Below are 19,549 nucleotides of genomic sequence, written 5' to 3'. Positions count from 1 at the left end.
ACACACACACACCCTCCACAGGGAGTCTAGTCCCCAGTGCAACGTCCCTTTTCCTCTGTCCCAACAGAAAGTCTCTGTTCTGCGAGGGTCTCCTGAGAGCTCTCCCGTCACACCTTCGCCTGGGGTGTAGGGGTAGGACAGAGTCCCCACCGCTCCCAGCTCTTCCCTTGTTCTCCCCAGAGCTCTGCTGCTTACCTGGGCAACAAGCGGCTGCAGTGCCTCTGCACCTGCTCTGTCCCTGACCCTGGGAGGGGAGTTCTCAAGACAGGGCAGAGCTACCGTGTCTTGGCAGCCCTGAGCTCCCTGGAGGTCCCCTTGCTTGTTCCCTGCAGCAGGGGCTCACGGAGCTGCGACCCGACCGTCGATCTCGGCAGCGACAGCAAGAAGGAGGGAGCCTGCAGTGAGCAGGGGGAGGAGAAGGGGAGGACCAGCATGAGGTCAGGGAGGGGAGCGGAGATAGGGCAGGTCCTCCCACCCCTCCAGTCCCTGCCAGGCCTTCCCAACGTCATCGAATGCCACCCCTCCTCCCCTCCCTGTCTGGGATCACCGAGTCTCACAATACCGTCTTGCCTCCTGCATCCCTGGTCCTACCTCCCACACCCTTTCCTTGTCCCATTTTTACTCTTCCTCCCCACCCTAGTTTTTGCCCAACCTGACATCCCCAATCCTTTATGCCATTTCTCCTTCCCCCCCACCATTTCCCCACCTGTTGCTCCTGCTCTCTCACTGGGTTCTCCTCTCTACCAGCACCCTTCCTCTTGGCCAGCCCCTCTTCCTCCTCCCTCCCTGGCACCTCCTCTCCCACCTCTGCCCTGCTCCCACTTTGCTCCAGCTTGGATCCTGTCCCTCCTGCCTGTTGCCCAGCACCGGTTCTTTCTCTGCTCCCCCACCCCCCCTTCCCCACCCCAGCCACTGCCATTCTTTCCTGGGAGTGTGGGGCAGGGGCAGGGGTGAAGGAAACCCCCCTCGACCCTTTCCTGCCTGGTCCCTTTGCTTCCACCTGCACCTGTCTCTTCCTCTCCTATCTTTTCTGCTGGCCCTGTCCTTACACTGCCTCTCCCATCCGTTCTGGTCAGTCCACCTGTTCTCAGCTTGGGATCATTGCCCCCTTTTCATTCGCCTACCTCAGCAAATTCTAGAGAAATGGCAGATGAGGCTTGAGTGCTTGGCTGAGCACCAAGATATATGACTTGGGAAGGAAGTTGGGGTTCAGGAGAGACAGGGAAGAGAAGCTGGAAATTTAGGAGAGAGGCTTAGGGAGACTTAGCTCCCTTAGCTAGAGGCGGGAGGCAGATATTGGGGGGGGGTGGGTAATGAATGGGAGGGTGTAGTCAGCAGAAAGCCGAAAGGAGCCGATGTTGTTTGGGTGCTACAGGGGAGCAGGAGCAGAGGTAGGAAGAGTTGGGGGCTCAGGAAAGAAAGCACTTTGACCTCAGGCAGAGACAGGAAGACTGATGCCAGAGGACAGGGCAGCAGACACTCCCACATAAGGATGGCTCTTTCTCTGGCTCCATATCCCTTTGTGCTCCCTGCCCTTATGATGGGCTGAAAAGAAGACTTTTGTCACAGAAGTATCCAGGGTGAGGCAACCCCACCAGGTTTCACAGGGATTGAGTTCTTGCTACCCCGCTACCAACCTCATCATCAGGGAGTAGCTTGGCCTAGTCACAGGTGATGAGTGAAAGGGACCTGGAGGAGCCTGTATGTGCCCATCTGCCACTTAGGTTGGGGCACAGGTGTCAGCACCCCAGACTGGATCCCCCTGGTTACAGGTGTGTGTTGTTCCTGCATCAGGGCACACTGGCACAGTGTATGGCTGCCACATGCCCAGTTAGCTCCCTGTGGCCGAGGGCAAAGGCTTGCATGGACCCTCGCGTGGGTGTCCCCGTGTGTGTCTGGGTGTGTGTGTGGCTGTTTTTTTCCTGGCTTTGATGGGGAGGATGAAGTCAGCATCTTGGACGGAACTGGGCTCAGCTTCCTTCCTCTGCCTTGGCCCAAAGCCCCCAGAGCCTGGAGTGGGTAATAGCTTCCTTCTGATTGGGAGGGCTGGGGGGAAGCACATGAAAGGGTGAGGAGGGAGAGTCTGAAACAGCATTATTTGGGGAGAACAGACTGCACAGAGGACGAATTTTCTCTCACATCCCCAGATTTTGGTAATTCCGTCTCATGGTTATAGCCATTGTTCTTCCTATGTCTTATTCTTGGTTTTATGATTTACTAAGTATGGCCACCATAAGTATACTTGTCCCACAGAGTGGCCAGGAGCCCCTGGAGATGGGAGAACTCGAAGGATGGCTGTGGGGTGTTCTGGAAGTCCACAACTAGGAACAGATGGGATACGAATCTCAGAGAACAGAATGGGATTGCAAACATTTACAAGGTTACAAGGCATTTGGAGAAGCCACTGTAGGCTTAACAGACATAATTCCAGTTTCTGAGATCATCATTGTCTAAAATTTGATTCACCCCCTGGATTCCAGCTCTTGGAGGAGCTCCCGTCTTACATGTTTGCATTTCATCAGTAAAGCACAGACATTGCATCGCGCAGGTGCCTAATGAATTCTTGGCACTGTTGAGTTATGAAAAGACTGGGTGAGAAGGATGGGGAAAGGGAGTCTGGCAGGAGCCCCAGACCTAATGGTCAGAGCCGGTTGCCTTCACTGAGGTGTTTCAGGTGACGGTAGAAAGATCGGTGTTGCTGACAACTGTCCACATGCTCTGGCTTGTGGTCTCAGAATCCTAGGTCCAGGTGTCTTCAGCTCTGGGCGCCCATCCTTGAAAGAACCTCCATGTCCCTGTCCTGACCTCAGGAGGATATGGGAGAAAAGATACAGACAGGAAGGAAAGGAAAGACCAGGAGAAGGGAGGGAAGAAAAAGAATGAGGGCAATTAAGGGCAAGGACCTGAAGGAGAAGAGAAGGAATGAAGAGAGGCCAGGGGCTGTGATCCAAGGGAGCAGTCCCAGAGAGGGGGAAGAGAGAAAAACAGTTGTACTGGGCTTCCGTTGACAAAACACTTTCCAACACAGTGCAGGCATTTGATCAATCCCACTTTGTGGCTGAGGAAATGGAGGGTCACAGACATTAGGTGACTTGTCCAAGGGACTTTGCTAGTGGTGATAAAGGTGAGCCTCAACCCAGGTTTTCTGATTCCAAAGCATGTATTCTCTCCCCTTCCCCAGGAACAGCCTTGGAAAGATGCAAGGCTTAGGGCAGAAACAAATGAAGGGGCTTCTGGAAGAACTTGTTTGAGAAGGAAGGGTAGAAGATCTGGATTTCTAGAACTTTTTTTCTGCATTCAGTTGCTATGCAGATTTGGTAAGAAACCACCAAGTTTAAGATAGGGGACTCAACATTCCACTACTGAGGGGTGGGACTGGGAGATGGTGAGGAAGGGGAGCTCAGAGAGAGGAGACAGCCTGACATGAGATGGAAGAGAACCACGAGGCTGGGGCTGAAAAGGGGGCCACAGAGCCACAGAAGGAAGGATTTGGACCCATAAAACTTCCTTTGCCTGGAGACGCGGGTGTGGGGAGAAGGGAGGGGGGAGGACATTTCTATCTCGTGACAAAAGAAAGTCACACAATTGTTTTGTTCTCTGCTCTGGGGCGGGTGGGCGCCTGTATTTACCAGAGGGACCGAGGTCGCTGTGGCAACCACACATCTGGGCCCCCGAATCCAGATGTGCTGTATCCAGAAGCCATAGCAGAACGATGAGGCAAACATTAGGCTCTCTAGTCCTGGCCCCCACAGCTGGGAAGAGGACGGGGGATTGCAGTGGTGAAGGGGGAGGAAGGGGGAGAGGGCTGAAGCGGGGGAGAGGAGAGGAAGTCGCCCCACAGGACAAGGAATGTGGACAGAGGAATAGGAACGGGGAGGGGGTGGCATGAAAAGGGAGGAGTTGAGCACAGGGTCAGCAGCAGGAGGAGGTGAGAAGAACAAGTGAAAAGAAAGGGAAGAGAGAGTGGAACAGGAGAGAGGAAGGGCAAAACACAAAAGGGACAAGAAACAACAAGATGAACATAGACTGAAGAGTCCAAAAGAGAAGGTGAGGGCTCCCAGTGGGACAGAGGGCAAAGAGAGGTGGGAAAGGAAAGGAATTTGGTGCAAAGAGGCAGAGGCAATGGGTCAGGGAGGAGAAGAGGAACAAAAGGCCAGATCCTGAGGAAGGAAAGCAGCCCAACAGAAAGACAAAGTGGGCCTGGGACAGGAGGGGCCAACAGGAGGTGCAGGAGTGACAGTGGCCATACACTGAGGTGGCCTGGGATAAGGCTGTGGCTGCAGAGCCACATGGGCCTGGTGGGCGGCAGCCAGAGACTGACCTGCCTTCACCTTCCTGCCTTGCACACCCCTGCTCCATGCCTCTCCTGATCCTTTCCACCACTCCACTCACTGGGCCAATAGTGTCGACTGCCAGTTCACATCAAGGTGCCAGCTGTCCCCTGCCACTCAGCCAGATGCGTTGCAGGCCCCACCTCAGGGCCCCAAGTCTGAGATGCCAACACTCAAGCACTTTCCTGAGCTGGGGTCAGTACAGAGAGAGATGGGACAATGAAACAGTGATGAACCCAGTTGGGATTAAGAGTGGAATAGAGGAGAAAAGGACAGTGTAAATGGAAAGAGAAAGGTGTAAGGAACAAGGGACAGGTGCACCTTCCAGGGACCAGGCACTGTGAATATCTTTTACCCTTACACCAACCCTGAGAAGTAGGTAGGAGTATTCTGCTTTACAGATGAGGAAACTAAGGCCCCAAGTGTTTAAGTTACATATCAAGGGCATCCACTAAATGAAAGGTAAAGCAGGGAATCCAACTCAGGTGATCTGTCTCCCAAATCCTTGCTCTTGCACTGGGCCTGGATAAGCCTCGAGGGATGTGGGGACAGGGAAGCCGAGAAGCTAGGGCTGTGCTCCAGAGGGAGGAGAGGCCTAGTTCCTGGGAGCCCTGGTTCCAGGTTGCCATAGTTACTCAGTCTGTTTTCACCCCAAACACAGTAATGGGGAGTGGGGGAGCCTGGCTAGACACGTGAGGTTCACCCCTCCTCCTTCAGGCCTGGGCTTGTGGCCCGGGCGGCCCCTGTCCAGTCATCTGGGCGTTGAGCCCAGGCCCAGCCCACACCCTCTAGCTGACCCAGGACACTCCTGCAGGGCCAGGCCTGAGGCGCTGCTGGACAGGAGCCGCCGATGGGATCCCCCCAGCTTGAGTGAGATTTGGCCCCTCACCCTGTCCTCTTCCCCTTCCTCCTAATTAGAAGCACAGCCTTTCCTGCCAGGTCAGTTCTCATCCTTTTCTTTCACCTGGACTCACAAGTCTCAGTCTCCCCAAGTTTAGGGCTAAGAAGATGCTCTTGAACATCTCCCCTTCCCTCCAAACACTGCCCCCTTCTCCACTGTGGCCCCTCCTTTCTGGCTCACAGCCTTCTGGCCCCAGCTCTGCTGTTTGTTCAAGTTGCTCGTCCTGGAAATCAAGGGAGGGGAGGGAGAACCTGCTAGAATGCAGGAGACCCAGGGACGCTGCTTACCCCAAAGGGCGTGGGGCCCCCTGTCCTTCCTGTTTACTCAGACACATTCCAGGGATCTGTATCCTCAGGGCTGTCATGCCAGGAGACATCCCACCCTCATCCCCCCCGCCCCCCGCCGCCCCCACCGCTAGACACAGACATGCCCCAGTGTTGTAGGGGCGGGGACAAGGGAATGACATGAGGTCTGGGATCCCACACCCATCCCACCCCAGAGCCAGCTATGTCTTCAGTGCTTGGTTGTCTGATATACTGTCAGTACAGAAGCCACTTTCCCCCAATTCCCCGTCCTGAGCCAGGAAGGCAGTCACCATTCCTTCAACTCCCTCCAAGTTGTTTATTTAATAATAAAAAAGAAGATATACATATACATAAACCTGATCTCCCACCACCATCCCTCCTTTACTCCCAGTAACTAGCTCCAAAATGTAAAAATGTCCCTTGTCCCTCCCGGGGACCAAATTCCCACCTCCACCCCCTAAACAGAGAAACAAAAGAATAAAGAGTGTGCAGGAGTCCACCTACCCCAAAACTTAATCTCGAAAGAAGCAGGAATTAGGGGTTCAGAGAAATGAGAGGAGCCCTATATTCCAAAAAGGGTGAGAAGAGAGGTAAACCCCCTCACCCCCAAATAAGGGCTTAACCCCACACCCTGTCTTTCCTTTACCAATTGCCCCAAGCCCAGGGATCAGAGAACTTAGAAAAAACCCACTTGGCCACCCCCCACCTCCCGTCCCCCACCACCAGCTCTAAGTCAGTGTGAGTTGCACAGGTCAGGGGTGATTGAGGTAGAGGGGCTGGTGGGAGGCCTGGCGTGCCTGGCCGGCTGCAGAAGCTGGCAAGGGGCCACCTGTGGCATTGCCTGGGGTCGAGGATGGCTGTTTTCGGAGCGAGGGAGGCACCGTGGAGGTCTTGATGTGAATCACCCGGGTGTCCATGACCTCACACTCGATCTGCATCATCTCCTCATAGTCTCCTGGAGCCCCCCGGCCTGACAGGGTCTCTGTGAGAAGGAGAGAGTTAAGAAAGAGGAGAAGCGCAGGCAAACAGAGAGGAAAAAAGTAGAGGTGGGCAGGGAGGGAGGGGCAATGGTGAGGAGACGGTCCATAGCAGGAGTTGAATGAGAGGGTAGGGATGGGGTTGGTGCAGGGAGAGGAAAGGGGCAGGAAAAGCAAATGACATCGATGAGTCACAGAGGACACATATGATTGAGGTCACAGAGGAAAGGACAGCAAGAGAACACAGAAGGTGAGAATCTGGCCATTCCCAGCCCACCCCCTCTGCCCATACCTCCTTGAGCACCGTCACCAAGGGATGGCCTGCACCCTCGTCTTCCTCCCATGTCTCCTGCATTCGGTTTTTCTCTCCATCCATTTCCTGCATCTTCTCATCCAGGAGTCTAGTCTCTCTCTGGAATGGCCCACTCCTCTCTCCACTTCCCCCTCAGCTCCTCATGCTGGATCTCCCTATCAGAACCTCCCCATTCCTCGATTTCAGGACCCCTCTCCAGATCTGGCAGGGAGAGAATTACCATTGGGGGCCATGGCAGGCATCACCAGGGACATCTTGGGCCGAGAGGTCTTGTTGTGGCTGATGGCAGGGAGCAGCAAGTGGTCCTGGGAAACAAAGGGGCCGGGCCAGAGGGCTGGAGGAAAAGATGTGGACAGGCTCTCCCCACCTCTACTCTATAGCCTCAGCCTGAAGACAGATTGCTGGAGAGCGCAGGGTGACAGGGATGGGGCAGGGAAGGACTCACCCTTCGGAAGGACACAACGTAAAATGTGTCTTCTCGTCGGTCAATTGCATCCAGGAACTCTGGCTGCGAACGGTCTGGGTGGCGATATAGCTGCAGTTGGCCCGCAGAATCCCTAGCCAGGAGGGGAAACAGGATTTGGGAGAAACTAAGCCCCATGCCCAGTCCCCACCGGGGAAGATGGGAGAGGGTAAGAGAAAAAGACACGAGACCCCAGTGGATGAGGGAGGCATAACGCCATTGGTGGCAATGATGACAGATACAGGATAGCTCCTGGGGGTGTAGCTCTTTAGAGTGAAACCTCCCTTAGTAACAGACACACCCTCATAGACTCACCTTTCTGGGGGCCCAGGGGGTTGGGTGGGAACTGCCTTAACTGGAAGCGACTTCTTCCAGAGCTGAGACTTCTGGAAGGAGAAGTATCTAAGGATTTGAAGAGGGTGAAGGGAAACGGGAAAGAGACAGACGGCCCCTGGAAGCTGATGCCACCTCACACCCACCCCTCCACTTCCCCCAAATGATCCCTCAAACCTCCACAATGAGATGCTCCCTCAAAATCCCCAGGACATTTAGTCTTCCAGTGGCCTTCCTTGAACCAGCCCTAGCCCCTCCTACCTGTTTCTCCTGGGCCCTCTGGGGGATCTTCCGCCGGCCTCTCTGGTGACGCTGGACCCAGCCGCTCAGCTCGTCCGCAAGCCTAGGGAAACAGAGGGGTAACACCTCTGTAAGGAGCCAGAGCTCCCATTTTCCTTGCCTGCGCACAGGAGAGGGAAGAGAGGGCAGGGAGAGCTGGTACTTCAGTACACAGGGATAGCCAGGCCGCCTGTGGAGGGGGCCTCAGAGGACAGGGAAGATGCCCCAGCTGGGGATCCCCCACACCTCAGGGACTCGGTTCGGTTGAAGTGCCGGCAATCAGAGGAGAGGAAGAGCTGGTCCAGGTCTCTCAGCAGCAGCTCCTTGGCACTGCCCCCCGGGAAGGCTGTCAGGTTCCTGGAGTGAGGCAGGGAGGAGGCAATGATTAGAGGCTACCCTACGCCCCTCCCCCAACAGAACAGGCAAGGATGGCAGGAGAACTCTGGTTCCCCTAGGAAGAAAAAGTAAGTTTTGGAGAGGAGATACACTCAGCATCCCCAAAAGAGAGAGGGCCCTCTCCTTACCTGAAACTTGGCCGGCCTGGGGGGCTGGGCTGGGGCTCCTCAGGGCCCAGGGAGGAACCCTGGAGGGGTTCAACTCCATGAACCGGCTCTTGCGCTGAGAACTCCAGCAAGTGTCTCCGGGGTCGAGGCTCCTCTCCACTCATCCGAGGAGAGATGGGAGCTGGAGGAGGGTCACTGATGCTGAGGATGAGGAAGGATCGAGTAAGGAATTCCAGCTTGGTCCAGGGGCTGGTTAAGATCATGGGCTCTGCAGAAAGCCTGCCTGGCTTCCAATCTATCCTGCAGAGCGAATCCCTTCATGTGTACAACGGGAATGAGAACCATCGCTACCTAATAAAGCCAGGAAGCACGAGGAGCTCAGCAAGCACTTAAAAGTCACTATCTTTACCATTGTTATTACCACCATCTGCTCCAGGACACACCATTTGAGAGAAATGATGGAAGGAGAAGGGACTGGCTGGATGCCCCATGGGTGCTGAGGACAGCTGTGCTGCCTGCGTGTAAGTGGAATGAAAGGGCCTGTGCCAAGGCAGGCAGGCAGGCAGGCAGCTGTGAGGGTGGGCTCTACCCAGAAGCTTTGGGGGAGGCAGGGAAGGTCTCACCTGACAGGTCCAAAGTTGAAGGCAATGAAAAGAAGGAACACCATGATGCAGACCACCTTCCTGTTTCCAGACCCTAACTTGAGCTCGCTGTTCTAAGGTGAGAGAGAGAGATGAGAGAGGGGGTGAGTCATCCCCAAGGAGTCTGCCTGTTATTCCCAGGAGCCTCCTGGGACGGACTGTCTTACTTCGGCCAGCAGGGCCTCCAGCCGCCGCCGGAGGGCAGCATTCTCCCTGCGGAGCTGCTGGTTGTCCGCCAGCACCGCCTGCAGCCGAGCCTCCAGCCCCTGCAGATACTCCTTCTTCTTCCTCCTGGACTGGCAGGCCGACTCCCGGTTCTTGATCATTCGCTGCTGCCGCTTCAGCAGCTTTGCCTAGGGTACCGGGAGGATCAGAAAAGGAATGACAGAGGGGTGGGAGAGGGGAACTATGCCTCCCAACTTCAGGAACTGATTACCCAATGCTCACACTGGCCACTCTATCCCCTTCCTGACCTCTACCGACACAGCCAGAGATGGGTTATTCCTCTCTGCTAAAACGTTCCACAGAAGGAGCCCTTCTCTCAACCACTCCCTGCTCCTGTCCCTCAGAGCTGAGAGAAGTCAGACTGTAGGAAGGACTTCCTCCATCCTGGTTCCTGGTGCAAACTCAGTTCCTTTCCTTGGTGGGTGGGGTCTTCCTTCCTCTCAATTCTTTTTAGGGCCCACACTTTAACTTTGCCATAATTAAAGAACACTTTACCTGGTTTTCCCCTAGGAAACAGCCTCCCTCTTCCAACTACTGCCACAACCATAACACAGTATGGGTCCCCTGCCTTAGATTTACTGACACCAATGCCATTTCTTCATCTTCAGTGTTAGCAAAACTAAGAATCCTAAAATTACAGAGTTGATACTCATATATAAACAGGGATCCACTCTGACCTTCAGGATCATCTATGGCTTTGCTTCCTCACTTTTCGATCCCTCCTCATTCCACAATTCTCTCTTCCATGGCAGACTTCCTCCCCATTACTAGTCTTACTCCTCTCCTCTCCAGTACTTACATCCACTTCAGGTGGGCAGGAGTTCCCAGGCATAGGAGCTGGAACAATGCTCTTCCTCTCAGGCCTTGGAGCAGGGGGGGCCGGCCCCTCAGGCTGGACCCGAATAGCACCTTGGATGAGGACAACTGGTGACACTGGGGCAAGTGAGCAGGAGAAGGAGGTGAGAGCTGTTCTTGTGTCCATACCCGTACCTGAGCACCCAAGGGCTGGGAGCCTCAATGGCTGTGAGCTCCCCGAGAAAGTCAATCCAGTCCGGCTCCTTCTCTCCTATTTTAGTACCTGGGGGTGGTTGGACAAGAGGCTGCAAAAGGATGGTGGTGCTAGGAGGCACAGCTCTGGGTGGCATTGGGACAGTGGTTATCACCACAGGTTTGGGCTGCAGCGGTGGCTTCCGGGTGGGCAGGGCTTTGCCTGAAGGAAGGGAAAAGGAAGAAAGGAAGGAATGTCAGGACTAGAGGCCTCTTGCCGGGGATCCCAACATATCAGCTTGCCCCATTACCTAAGGAGCCATCAGAGGATGGGCCCATGCTGATCTGGACACCTCCAAGTGGGGGGCCTAGGACATCCCGCAGGAGACACCCTTGAGGGGATGGTGACTCTGTCTTCACTTCCAGTACCTCCTCTCCTATAAAACCCTGTGTTGGGCATTCCAAAAGATATGTGAGTCAGGAGGGATATCAAGGAGAAGGAGCTGAAGAAGAGAATGCTTTCATACCTCTGAGAGGCAGAAGGAGCTCACTGGAATGTCTGGAGAGAGTAAGAAAGGTTGAGGCTCACCTGGTTGGGGGACTCTGCTGAGAGCAGGGAAGCCTCAGAGTTGATGGAGGAAGATGGAGAGACAGGCTCTAGCTTGGTCTGGACATCTGTGGGGTGTCAGGATAATATAAAATGCTGGGTATCAGATAAACACTGAAGGAGAAGAGAATTAAGATAGGGGATGGAAGACATGGTCCTTCCCCCTTGTACCAAAAACTAAGACTATTCTGGCCCTAGGCATGCAATCCAGAAGGCAGAGAACTATGGGGTTGCTGACCTGCTGGCTCTCTTCCTACCTCTTTGCCCAGAACTTTCCTTTCTCCCTCACTGGCTCCTGAAGCTGTCTCTATGCTGACAGCAGCCAAGTCTGAATTTCTACCCTTGACTGCTCCCCTGTGTCCCAATCCTGACTCCCAAGGTGCCTGCTGGTCATTCCTTTCTTGTGCCCCACCACCCACCCAAATTCAAGCTGGCCTTAAATGGGGCTCACAGCTTGTCCCTTCACACAAATTCCCTTTTTACTCCGTCAGGCTCCCAGGCACCAAATCACAAAGCCTCAGTCACCTCTGAGCCTTCCTGGCCTCTGTTAAATCCATCTGTAAGACTTGCTGGTCACCCCATGTGGGTGAAATAAAAGTCATCTGAGGGCCAGATTCAACCCCAAGGTCAACAGTCTGCCGCTACCTTTGGTCCATACAACTCTTTTGGGTACTTAATTATAGAACTGCCAATATTGCTATTTAAAAATTTCAACTTATGTTTATGAATAGGTAATATACTCACAAAACTCCAAAGGACCAAAAGGTAATTCAGTGAAGTGGATCTCCTTCCCTTTCTTGTCTACCAGCCACCTGGATCCCTCCTCAGAGATGATCACTATTTGATTATTAACCACGTGTTATGACACTCATGAGACTCTCCAAAAGCAAAGATTATGTTTTATGCTTCCTGTCTATCAAACTGATGGGTAAAGCACAGGCCCTCAGAAGATAACCTAAATACAAGGGGAGAATCGACTCCTTTGCAAAGTCCTCAACAGTCAAGGTTTATATCCTTATCTTGTTGGCGAATGTGATCTGTTTCTCTCTCCAAATCCATTTTCTATACTAATCTGCCCCGCCCTGAGGCTGGGGAGGAAAACAGAATGGACTGCATCACTGGGCTCCCTTGCCAAAGACAGGCAGTGCCAGGAAACCCTGAAGGCGCTTTGTAATCCACAATGAATTCAGCACATTCCCTGGCCTGGGGGCTCGTGCTCTTGCAATACCTATCTGCCCTAGCATGAAACTCTGGCATCAAATCCTACACAGGAAGTCACTGCAATTCTTCCATTCTATGTCATTCTTTCTGCCTCTTTTCAGAATCCAAATATCTTTCTTGAGGAACTGTATCCAGTCCTGCCTCTCCATGATCCATTCTCTCTACTCTGTCACCAGAGTCAGCTTCCTAATCACACTGTTCTCCTGCTCGATTCTTCAGTCTCCCAACTGCCCATAGGATAAAAGCTAAGAGTCCCTTAGCACGGTTCTCACTTGGCCTGCAGCCTCTGCAACTTTCTTGCCATTTCCCACTCCCCCCTCACATCCACTCTGAGGAGATACAAGCTCCCTAGATACACACACACACACACACACACACACACACACACACACACACGTGTGCGCACATGCCACAGTCCCCACATTCATCTTGTGCCTAATTTCTGTGTGTCCTTCAAACTCAGTTCAGGAAATGCTTCCTCCAGGAGCACATCACTGATCCAGCCCCAATAGGGTGAGCTGCCCCTCTTATGAGTTTTCATGGCACCTTGCGATGTCTATCCTGGAGTTCCCACACCTGCAGCAACTGGTATCTGTCTTTCCCCTCCCTCCACACTACAGGATTCTTGGGTCAGCATGATGCTCACATCTTCTTCATCTTGCATTCCCAGCACCCCGTCCAGTATGTGGCATGGAGTAGGTGCTCTATAAATGTTTACTGTGTAAACACCTAAGAGTAAATAAACTTAGTAACACTTAGTGAAATAGTGCAAGTAATGTTAACTGTAGGATCTAGGAGTTGAGTATATGGAATTTCAACTTTTCTGTATGTTTGAAAAATTTTTATAATAAAACTTCAGGGCTGGGAAATAAATAAATATGCCCTAAAGTACTGTCCATAAGTTTTTTAAAAATGCAAAGCAACGGGGCCGGGGCAGGGGGGACAGGTGCCTGGGTGACTTAGTCAGTTAAACGTCTGACATCAGCCAGGTCATGATCTCAGGGTACCTGAGTTTGAGCCCCACATGGCATCAGGCTCTTCTGGCTCTCCTCTATCAGCACAGAGTCTGATTCAGATCCTCTGTCCCCACTTTCTCTGCCCCTCCCCTGCTTGCTTTCTCTCTCTCTCTTTCCTGCTGCCTTGGTAAAGCCCCTCTCCCATCTACCCTGCCTTGGTAAAGCCTGGGGGTGCTAGCAGGCTGTTATTACCTGAGGGGTCATCAGAGGTGGGACCCACATTGATCTGGACCATTTCAAATGGGGATGTTGGATCATCTCCTAGGAGGCAGAGTGGGGGTGCCAAGGACTCTGTCTTCACAACCAGCACCTCCCCCACAGCAGGGACCTGGGTGAGAGTTGGGTGAAATGGTGGGGGGTCAGAAAAAATAAAACAAGGAAGGTGTTGAGAGCAAGAGTAAAAACAAAAGTTTTTACTAATTTTTGACTAGCTTTTACTAATTACTAATTATTTGACACTCTGGTTTTACTGAATATCTCCTTAAGTTGTCTCTGGCCCCTCGTTTTCTCTATATCATTCCTGGGAGGGTTGATGAAGTCTCATGATTTCGAATATTGCCTTAGAATGGACAACTGGGGCAAGAGCAATTTCAGAATTCTCAGCAGTTAACAACTCTCTTCTTCCTGGCCCCACCATGGCTGCCACATATCTCTATTTATTAAAATGACTCCATCTTCACTTACAGACAACCACAGAGGAGACATGGAAAATGAGGATATTAAAGAAATCCAAAGGCACCACCACTACTCCATGACCCATAGCACACAAAACATTTTCTCAGCACCTATGCATGAAGGGACTGGAACACCATCCCTGCCACAAACAGCAGAAGGAAGGAGATGGTTCTCTCACCTGGCTAGAGGGCTCTGTGGAAAGACGCGATGATTCAGAGCTGAGGGAGGAAGAGGAGCAGGGGGAGGACGGCTCAGACTTCACCTGAAGATCTGGAAGAAAGGGGTTGGGGAATAACCAGGAAGCAGAGCCTGAAGAGTCCAAAACGTGCCCAAAGCCTTGGAGGTGAGGATCCCCTCACCTGGGGCAAAGGGGAACGAACACATAAGGGGCTGAAGGAAAGAGGAGTGCACAGGCACTTATGAAGAGGAGGTGTGAGGATATAGGGGAGTGTGTAGTTCCTGGAAAACAGTGGAAAGAGAGGGTTTTGTAAGGATGCAGGAATCACAAGGGATATCTTACCTGGAAAGATAGGCAATGGGTCCCAGGGTGGCTCAGGAGGGCTGACATCCATCCCCACGTCCAAGGAACTACTGCCAAACTGAATAAAGAAGGACATTAGACGGCAAGAATGTGAAGGCAACGGCTTCATGAGCTCTGGCTTGGGGCTGAGTCCTTGTTCCGGGGCAACTCCCGACCCCCAAAGGTTAGAGACAAGGCTAGAGAAGCAGTACCGGGACATCCTGCTCTGGGCAACGGAAGAGCTGCGTCTGCTCCTCCGCGACATCATCTAAGCCAGTATACAAGGTGCTGTCTGCAAGAGACGAAGAGCATCAGGGGGTCGTCCGGTGGCCCAGCCTACAGATCTACACACAGCCCTGGGCCCATCCCTCATTGGCTCGGCTCGGCCAGACCTACCGCCCGCCCACTTGAAACGTGATACAGCCAAAGAACTTCAGCTCCTCCTTCCCCCACCCCGGAACAACTCGATGTTTCTGCAGGGAGCAGAGGTCTTTCCCAACTCCCGCATCCCCCCGAATGCACAACGAGCCCCCCTGCTCCTCCCTCTTTCGGGTGATGGATTCCGTATTTGCCCAGCCTTCCTCTATGGACCTCCGCTTCCTCCCTGCGTGCCTCAAAAGCATAGTATGCCACAGCCCTCCTCCCTCCCCCAGGCCTCACTCCGCAGACCCCAGTCCTCCGGGCTCAGCAAGTTATCGGTGAAAAAACGTGTCGGGTCCGCAATCTCGCTGAGCAGCATCAGTTCCGCCATCTTTCCCTCCCGCCCCCCAGCCATGAGACGGTCCCCAAGACCCGCCTCTCTCCATCATCAACTAATCAGTTGACTCTTAAAAAAAGGGGGCGGTGTCCCGGAAGCTCTACCGACCAGTAAGAGACCTGGGTGCTGAATACTTGAGATGGCTGGATAGGGCGGGCCAATGGGAGCACGGCAGAAGGACAGCACTCCAGCTGAACCGGGCTGTATAGTTTGCGCATGCGCCGGGCGGGACCCAACGAGAATGCCTGGGAGATGTAGTTCCCGGGATTTAAAGGCCCGCCATCTCCCCCAATCCTAAATTCAGAAGTTTATGTATCGTCCATTTATCCTCGGATATGAATAAGCCCTCCCAAAATGTAGCACAGGTGATCATATGGATTTTAATGGTAAAAGAGGGAAGGAGGCGCACTGAGTCCACTGTTATCTCCCCTAAGAAAGCAAAAGCTAGGAATGAATGGGACATGGCTGAAACCCTCCCTCTTGGTCCCCTCAAAATCTCACGGCATAAACCACAATTCACAGGTTCCTGTCTCTTTTAAGATTTAACTTTTAATTAGCCAAACATCTTGCGCAGACCCTGAGCCAGCCCTGCATCTTGTTTCTTCCCCTGAATGATCACCTTTCCCAGCTCTTCCTGGGCTGCCCGGTTTTTGGGGTCTACCGCCAGCACCTTCCTGAGGTCAGCAGTTGCTTTTTCAAGGTTCCCAAGAGCAGCCTGGGCAACCCCCCTTCGGTACAAGGCCTTTAAATGGCCAGGTTCCCGCTCCAGCACTCGGTCACAGCTCTGGGCTGCCAACTGAGGCTGCCCTAGCAGCAACTGACAGGCAGCCAGATTGGCATGAAGAACAGTTCGTTCTGGAGGGCCGGGTGGGGGTAAAGTCAGCAGCAGCCGAAGAGCCCGTCCATAGCATCTGGCAGCCGCTTCAGGGTTCCCAGCTCGAAATAATTCTGTGCCCCTTGCACGTTCTTCCCTGGCCAAGGCCTCCTTCTCACTGGCCTCCAGCTCCCAGGAGTCCCTGCCCTGAGTGAAGGAGGCCAGTGTGAGCCTGAAAGGAGGTCCAGAGTGTTCAGAGAGCTGAAGCTCTGCCTCCTCACCTTGACACATGGACTCCAAGCATTTCTCTATGAGTTCCCCCCAAGTCCCCTCCCTCCATGGGCCTAACCCCATAGTTAGCTCGGTCCATCCCTCTGGCAGGCCTGACCCAAAAGGAAACCCAAACGCCAGTACCCGGCAGCAAGAGCCCAGCTTGGGTTTGTCCAAGCCATGGCCACGGATTATGATCTTTTTAACAAAGCTCCCATCCGGACAGTACCAGAGATCAGAAGCTTGAAGGGGCTCTGGCATCTCACTGGTTGATCCACGAGACTTAGCAGAGTTTCCTTGAAGTCCAGCGGCCAGTTTTTCAGTTCCTTGAGAATTCTCTAGAATTTGGCTGGTATGATTTGGGCTCACTCTCAGCTCAAGGATTTCAGTAGGAGGGTCTGGGGACTGCTGCTTGATCTGGGTAGTTGAATCAAGGTTCTCCTGGGGGTTCTTTTCCCATTGTTGTTGCGGTTGAGAGGTGTCCTTCTCTCCCACTGGATTGACTGGTGGCATCTCCATTTGGCTGCCTGGTCCCTTCCACCGTGGGTGAATCCACCGTGGGTGAACAGTTTTGGTCAGAAAGGGGTGGATCAGTTTCAGGTCAGCACCTAAAAAGAACACCAAAACAATGCTAATGGCAGAATTCTTACTTAGACGTCCTTTTTGTCCTCCCCTGTCCTGGGACCCAGGCCCCCAGTCCTCAGTCTTTTTTTTTTTTCTTCCTCCAAAAATCCCTGTCGGACTAGAGCCTCCGGCCCACCCAAAACTAATCCAGAACTAATGCAGAACTATAAATTCCACAAATCCCTGCGGTTCGGGTAGCCGCCCCAACTACGGACACCCGATCGAGTCAAAAAGTACCTGGGCAGCCGAAACGCCTAGCCTGGTGGCAATATCCGGACCATTCGGATCACCTCTCCTTCCGAAGCTAAGTGCTTCCTGAGTACTGTCCTCAGAGTCTTGCTCCACGGGGAGAAGACAGCCGTGGGCCAGGGGCATCTGGGGACAATAACAGCTAACCCTGAGCCCGCGAGGCTGCGAATCTAATCAAATTCCTGTCAACCAATCCGGCGGAGGGAGAGACCAGGTTAGCCCGCCTTTTGGACGTGACATCATTCCCCCCGCCCCCCCCCCCCCCTCCCCGCCGCAACCGGGAAGCTGTAGGCCTTAGCAACCGAACCTGGCCGAATCAAACCGAGCTAGCGAGGTCCGACTGGTCAGGTCATTGAGACTAAAAGTCTGGAGAAGTCCTGAAATGGGAGACTGGGGCTCAGGAGGGAGAGCGGGGGAATGACGGAGCTAGCGGTGACTGATGGCGGTAGCAATCTTTTTAGGTGAAGACCCCAGGCCCACCCGTGCCCTATGTTCAGGGATCCCAGCCAGAGCCATCCAACCTACTCCTTAACCCATTCAGTCCAGGGTGCTGCAAGAGAAACCCCCAGGCCTCTTTTTCCTCATTTGCCCCTATGTCCTGGGATAGGGATTCCCTGGGATCACCTGAAGCTTCTTACCTGTTCCCTCATACTCATCACTGCCTTTCAAGTCTTCTTCCTGAAGAAATCTTAGTCCTTTTCAAACTTTGATGTGCATACATATCATTTGGGGAGACTTAAATCTCAGGTTTGGATTTAGGAAGTCTGGGTTGGGCCCTACATTCTGCATTTTTCTTTTTTCTTTTTCTTTTTTTAAATTTACATCCAAGTTAGTTAGCATATTGTACAATAATGGTTTCAGGAGTAGATTCCAGTGATTCATCCCTTATGTATAACACCCAGTGCTCATCCCAACAAGGGTCTTCTTTAATGCCCCTTACCCGTTTAGCCCATCACCTCACCCACAACTCCTCCAGCAACCCTCAGTTTGTTCTCTATATTTAAGAGTCTCTTATGTTTGGGGTGCCTGGGTGGCTCAGTCAGTTAAGCATCTGACTTTGGCTTAGGTCATGATCTCATGGTTTGTGAGTTCAAGCCCCGTGTCAGGCTCTGTGCTGACAGCCCAGAGCTTGGAACCTGCTTTGGATTCTGTGTCTCCCTCTATCTCTGTCCCTCCACTGCTTGCACTCTGTCTTGCTGTCTCTCAAAAATAAATAAAAACATTAAAAAAAATTTTTTAAGTCTCTTATGTTTTGTCCCCCTCCCTGTTTTTATATTATTTTTGCTTCCCTTCCCTTATGTTCATCTGTTTTGTATCTTAAAGTCCTCATATGAGTGAAGTCATATATTTGTCTTTCTCTGACTAATTTCGCTTAGCATTATACCCTCAAGTTCCATCCACGTTGTTGCAAATGGCAAGATTTCATCCTTTTTGATTGCCGAGTAATACTCCATTGTATATGTATACCACATCTTCTTTATCCCTTCATCTGTCCATGGACATTTGGGCTCTCCCCATACTTTGGCTACTGTCGGTAGCGCTGCTATAAACATTGGGGTGCATGTGCCCCTTTGAAACAGCACATCTGTATCCCTTGGATAAATACCTAGTAGTGCAATTGCTGGGTTGTAGGGTAGTTCTATTTTTAATTTTTTGAGGAATCTCCATACTGTTTTCCAGAGTGGATTCACCAGTTTGCACCAGCAGTGCAAAAAAAGATCCTCTTTCTCTGCATCCTCACCAATATCTGTTGTTGCTTGAGTTAATTTTAGCTATTCTGACTGGTGTGAGGTGGTATCTCATTGTGGTTTTGATTTGTATTTCCCTGATGATGAGTGATGTTGAACATTTTTTCACGTGTCTGTTTAGCCATTTGGATGTCTTCTTTGGAAAAGTGTCTATTCATGTCTTTTGCCCATTTCTTCACTGGGTTATTTGTTTTTTGGGTGTTCAGTTTGATAAGTTCTTTATAGATTTTGGATACTAACCCTTTATTTGATAAGTCATTTGCAAATATCTTCTCCCCTTCTGCCGGTTGCCTTTTAGTTTTGCTGATTGTTTCCTTCACTGTGCAGAAGATTTTTATGTTGATGAGGTCCCAATAGTTCATTTTTGCTTTTGTTTCCCTTGCCTCCAGAGACATGTCAAGTAAGAAGTTGCTGTGGCCGAGGTCAAAGAGGTTTTTGCCTACTTTCTCCTCTAGGATTTTGATGGCTTCCTGTCTTAACGTTTAGGGCTTTCATCCATTTTGAGCTTATTTTTGTGTATGGTGTAAGAAAGTGGTCCAGGTTCATTTTTCCGCATGTTGCTGTCCAGTTTTCCCAACATCATTTGCTGAAGAGACTGTCTTTATTCCACTGGATATTCTTTCCTGCTTTGTCAAAGATTAGTTGGTCATATGTTTATTGGTCCATTTCTGGGTTTTCTATTCTGTTCCATTGATCTAAGTGTCTGTTTTTGTGCCAGTCTTGATGTTTACATACTGTCTTGATGATTACAGCTTTTTAATACATCTTGAAGCCCAGGATTGTGATGCCT

General features: G+C 52.1%; 3 protein-coding genes across 17 annotated transcripts in view; all 3 read right to left on the bottom strand.

Moving 5' to 3' along the window:
* Positions 1 to 403, bottom strand: part of TNXB (tenascin XB) — a 62,407-nt gene extending 62,004 nt beyond the window's left edge. For 5 of the 10 annotated variants that reach the window (XM_053223000.1, XM_053223001.1, XM_053223004.1 and 2 more), the window contains exon 1: positions 196 to 401. The gene's annotated coding sequence lies outside the window, so the exon portion shown is untranslated. Of the gene's footprint in view, positions 1 to 195 lie in introns of all 10 variants that reach the window. The other 5 variants (XM_053223002.1, XM_053223005.1, XM_053223007.1 and 2 more) reach the window with 3 other exon arrangements.
* A 5,430-nt stretch (positions 404 to 5,833) lies between these two features.
* ATF6B (activating transcription factor 6 beta) lies at positions 5,834 to 15,121 on the bottom strand. 6 transcript variants are annotated; one of them, XM_053223016.1, is made up of 19 exons: positions 14,967 to 15,121; positions 14,510 to 14,589; positions 14,298 to 14,376; positions 13,956 to 14,047; positions 13,295 to 13,430; positions 11,610 to 11,702; positions 10,848 to 10,933; positions 10,570 to 10,705; positions 10,350 to 10,481; positions 10,071 to 10,204; positions 9,214 to 9,399; positions 9,029 to 9,120; positions 8,427 to 8,606; positions 8,149 to 8,259; positions 7,885 to 7,966; positions 7,606 to 7,676; positions 7,273 to 7,384; positions 7,048 to 7,132; positions 5,834 to 6,519 (listed from the first exon to the last, which is right to left on the bottom strand). In XM_053223016.1, exons 1-19 carry the CDS (start codon positions 15,070 to 15,072, stop codon positions 6,290 to 6,292), a joined length of 2,223 nt encoding a protein of 740 aa, XP_053078991.1. In that variant the 5' UTR covers positions 15,073 to 15,121; the 3' UTR covers positions 5,834 to 6,289. The 6 variants fall into 6 exon arrangements, with proteins under 6 accessions (XP_053078991.1, XP_053078989.1, XP_053078990.1 ...); XM_053223014.1 differs by having other exon boundaries at positions 14,958 to 15,113; XM_053223015.1 differs by having other exon boundaries at positions 7,606 to 7,673; positions 14,958 to 15,113.
* Positions 15,122 to 15,583: 462 nt separating this feature from the next.
* On the bottom strand, positions 15,584 to 17,208 carry FKBPL (FKBP prolyl isomerase like). The gene is made up of 2 exons (XM_015081705.3): positions 17,000 to 17,208; positions 15,584 to 16,746 (listed from the first exon to the last, which is right to left on the bottom strand). Exon 2 carries the CDS (start codon positions 16,655 to 16,657, stop codon positions 15,608 to 15,610), a length of 1,050 nt encoding a protein of 349 aa, XP_014937191.1. The 5' UTR covers positions 16,658 to 16,746; positions 17,000 to 17,208; the 3' UTR covers positions 15,584 to 15,607.
* Positions 17,209 to 19,549: the final 2,341 nt, after the last annotated feature.

This window comes from Acinonyx jubatus, chromosome B2, assembly GCF_027475565.1.
Source record: "Acinonyx jubatus isolate Ajub_Pintada_27869175 chromosome B2, VMU_Ajub_asm_v1.0, whole genome shotgun sequence".
Taxonomy (NCBI): Eukaryota; Metazoa; Chordata; class Mammalia; order Carnivora; family Felidae; genus Acinonyx; species Acinonyx jubatus.
This window is presented reverse-complemented; position numbering and strand designations above follow the sequence as displayed.

Excerpts from the sequence above, each read along its gene's own strand:
- ATF6B (XM_053223014.1), bottom strand. The coding sequence starts at position 15,072 with ATGGCTGGGGGGCGGGAGGGAAAGATGGCGGAACTGATGCTGCTCAGC. Across the intron at positions 8,260-8,426 it reads CCAGGCCGGCCAAGTTTCAG|GAACCTGACAGCCTTCCCGG; the intron begins GTAAGGAGAGGG and ends GCCTCACTCCAG. Across the intron at positions 6,520-7,047 it reads GCCTGCCATGGCCCCCAATG|AGACCCTGTCAGGCCGGGGG; the intron begins GTAATTCTCTCC and ends TCCTTCTCACAG.
- FKBPL (XM_015081705.3), bottom strand. The coding sequence starts at position 16,657 with ATGGAGATGCCACCAGTCAATCCAGTGGGAGAGAAGGACACCTCTCAA.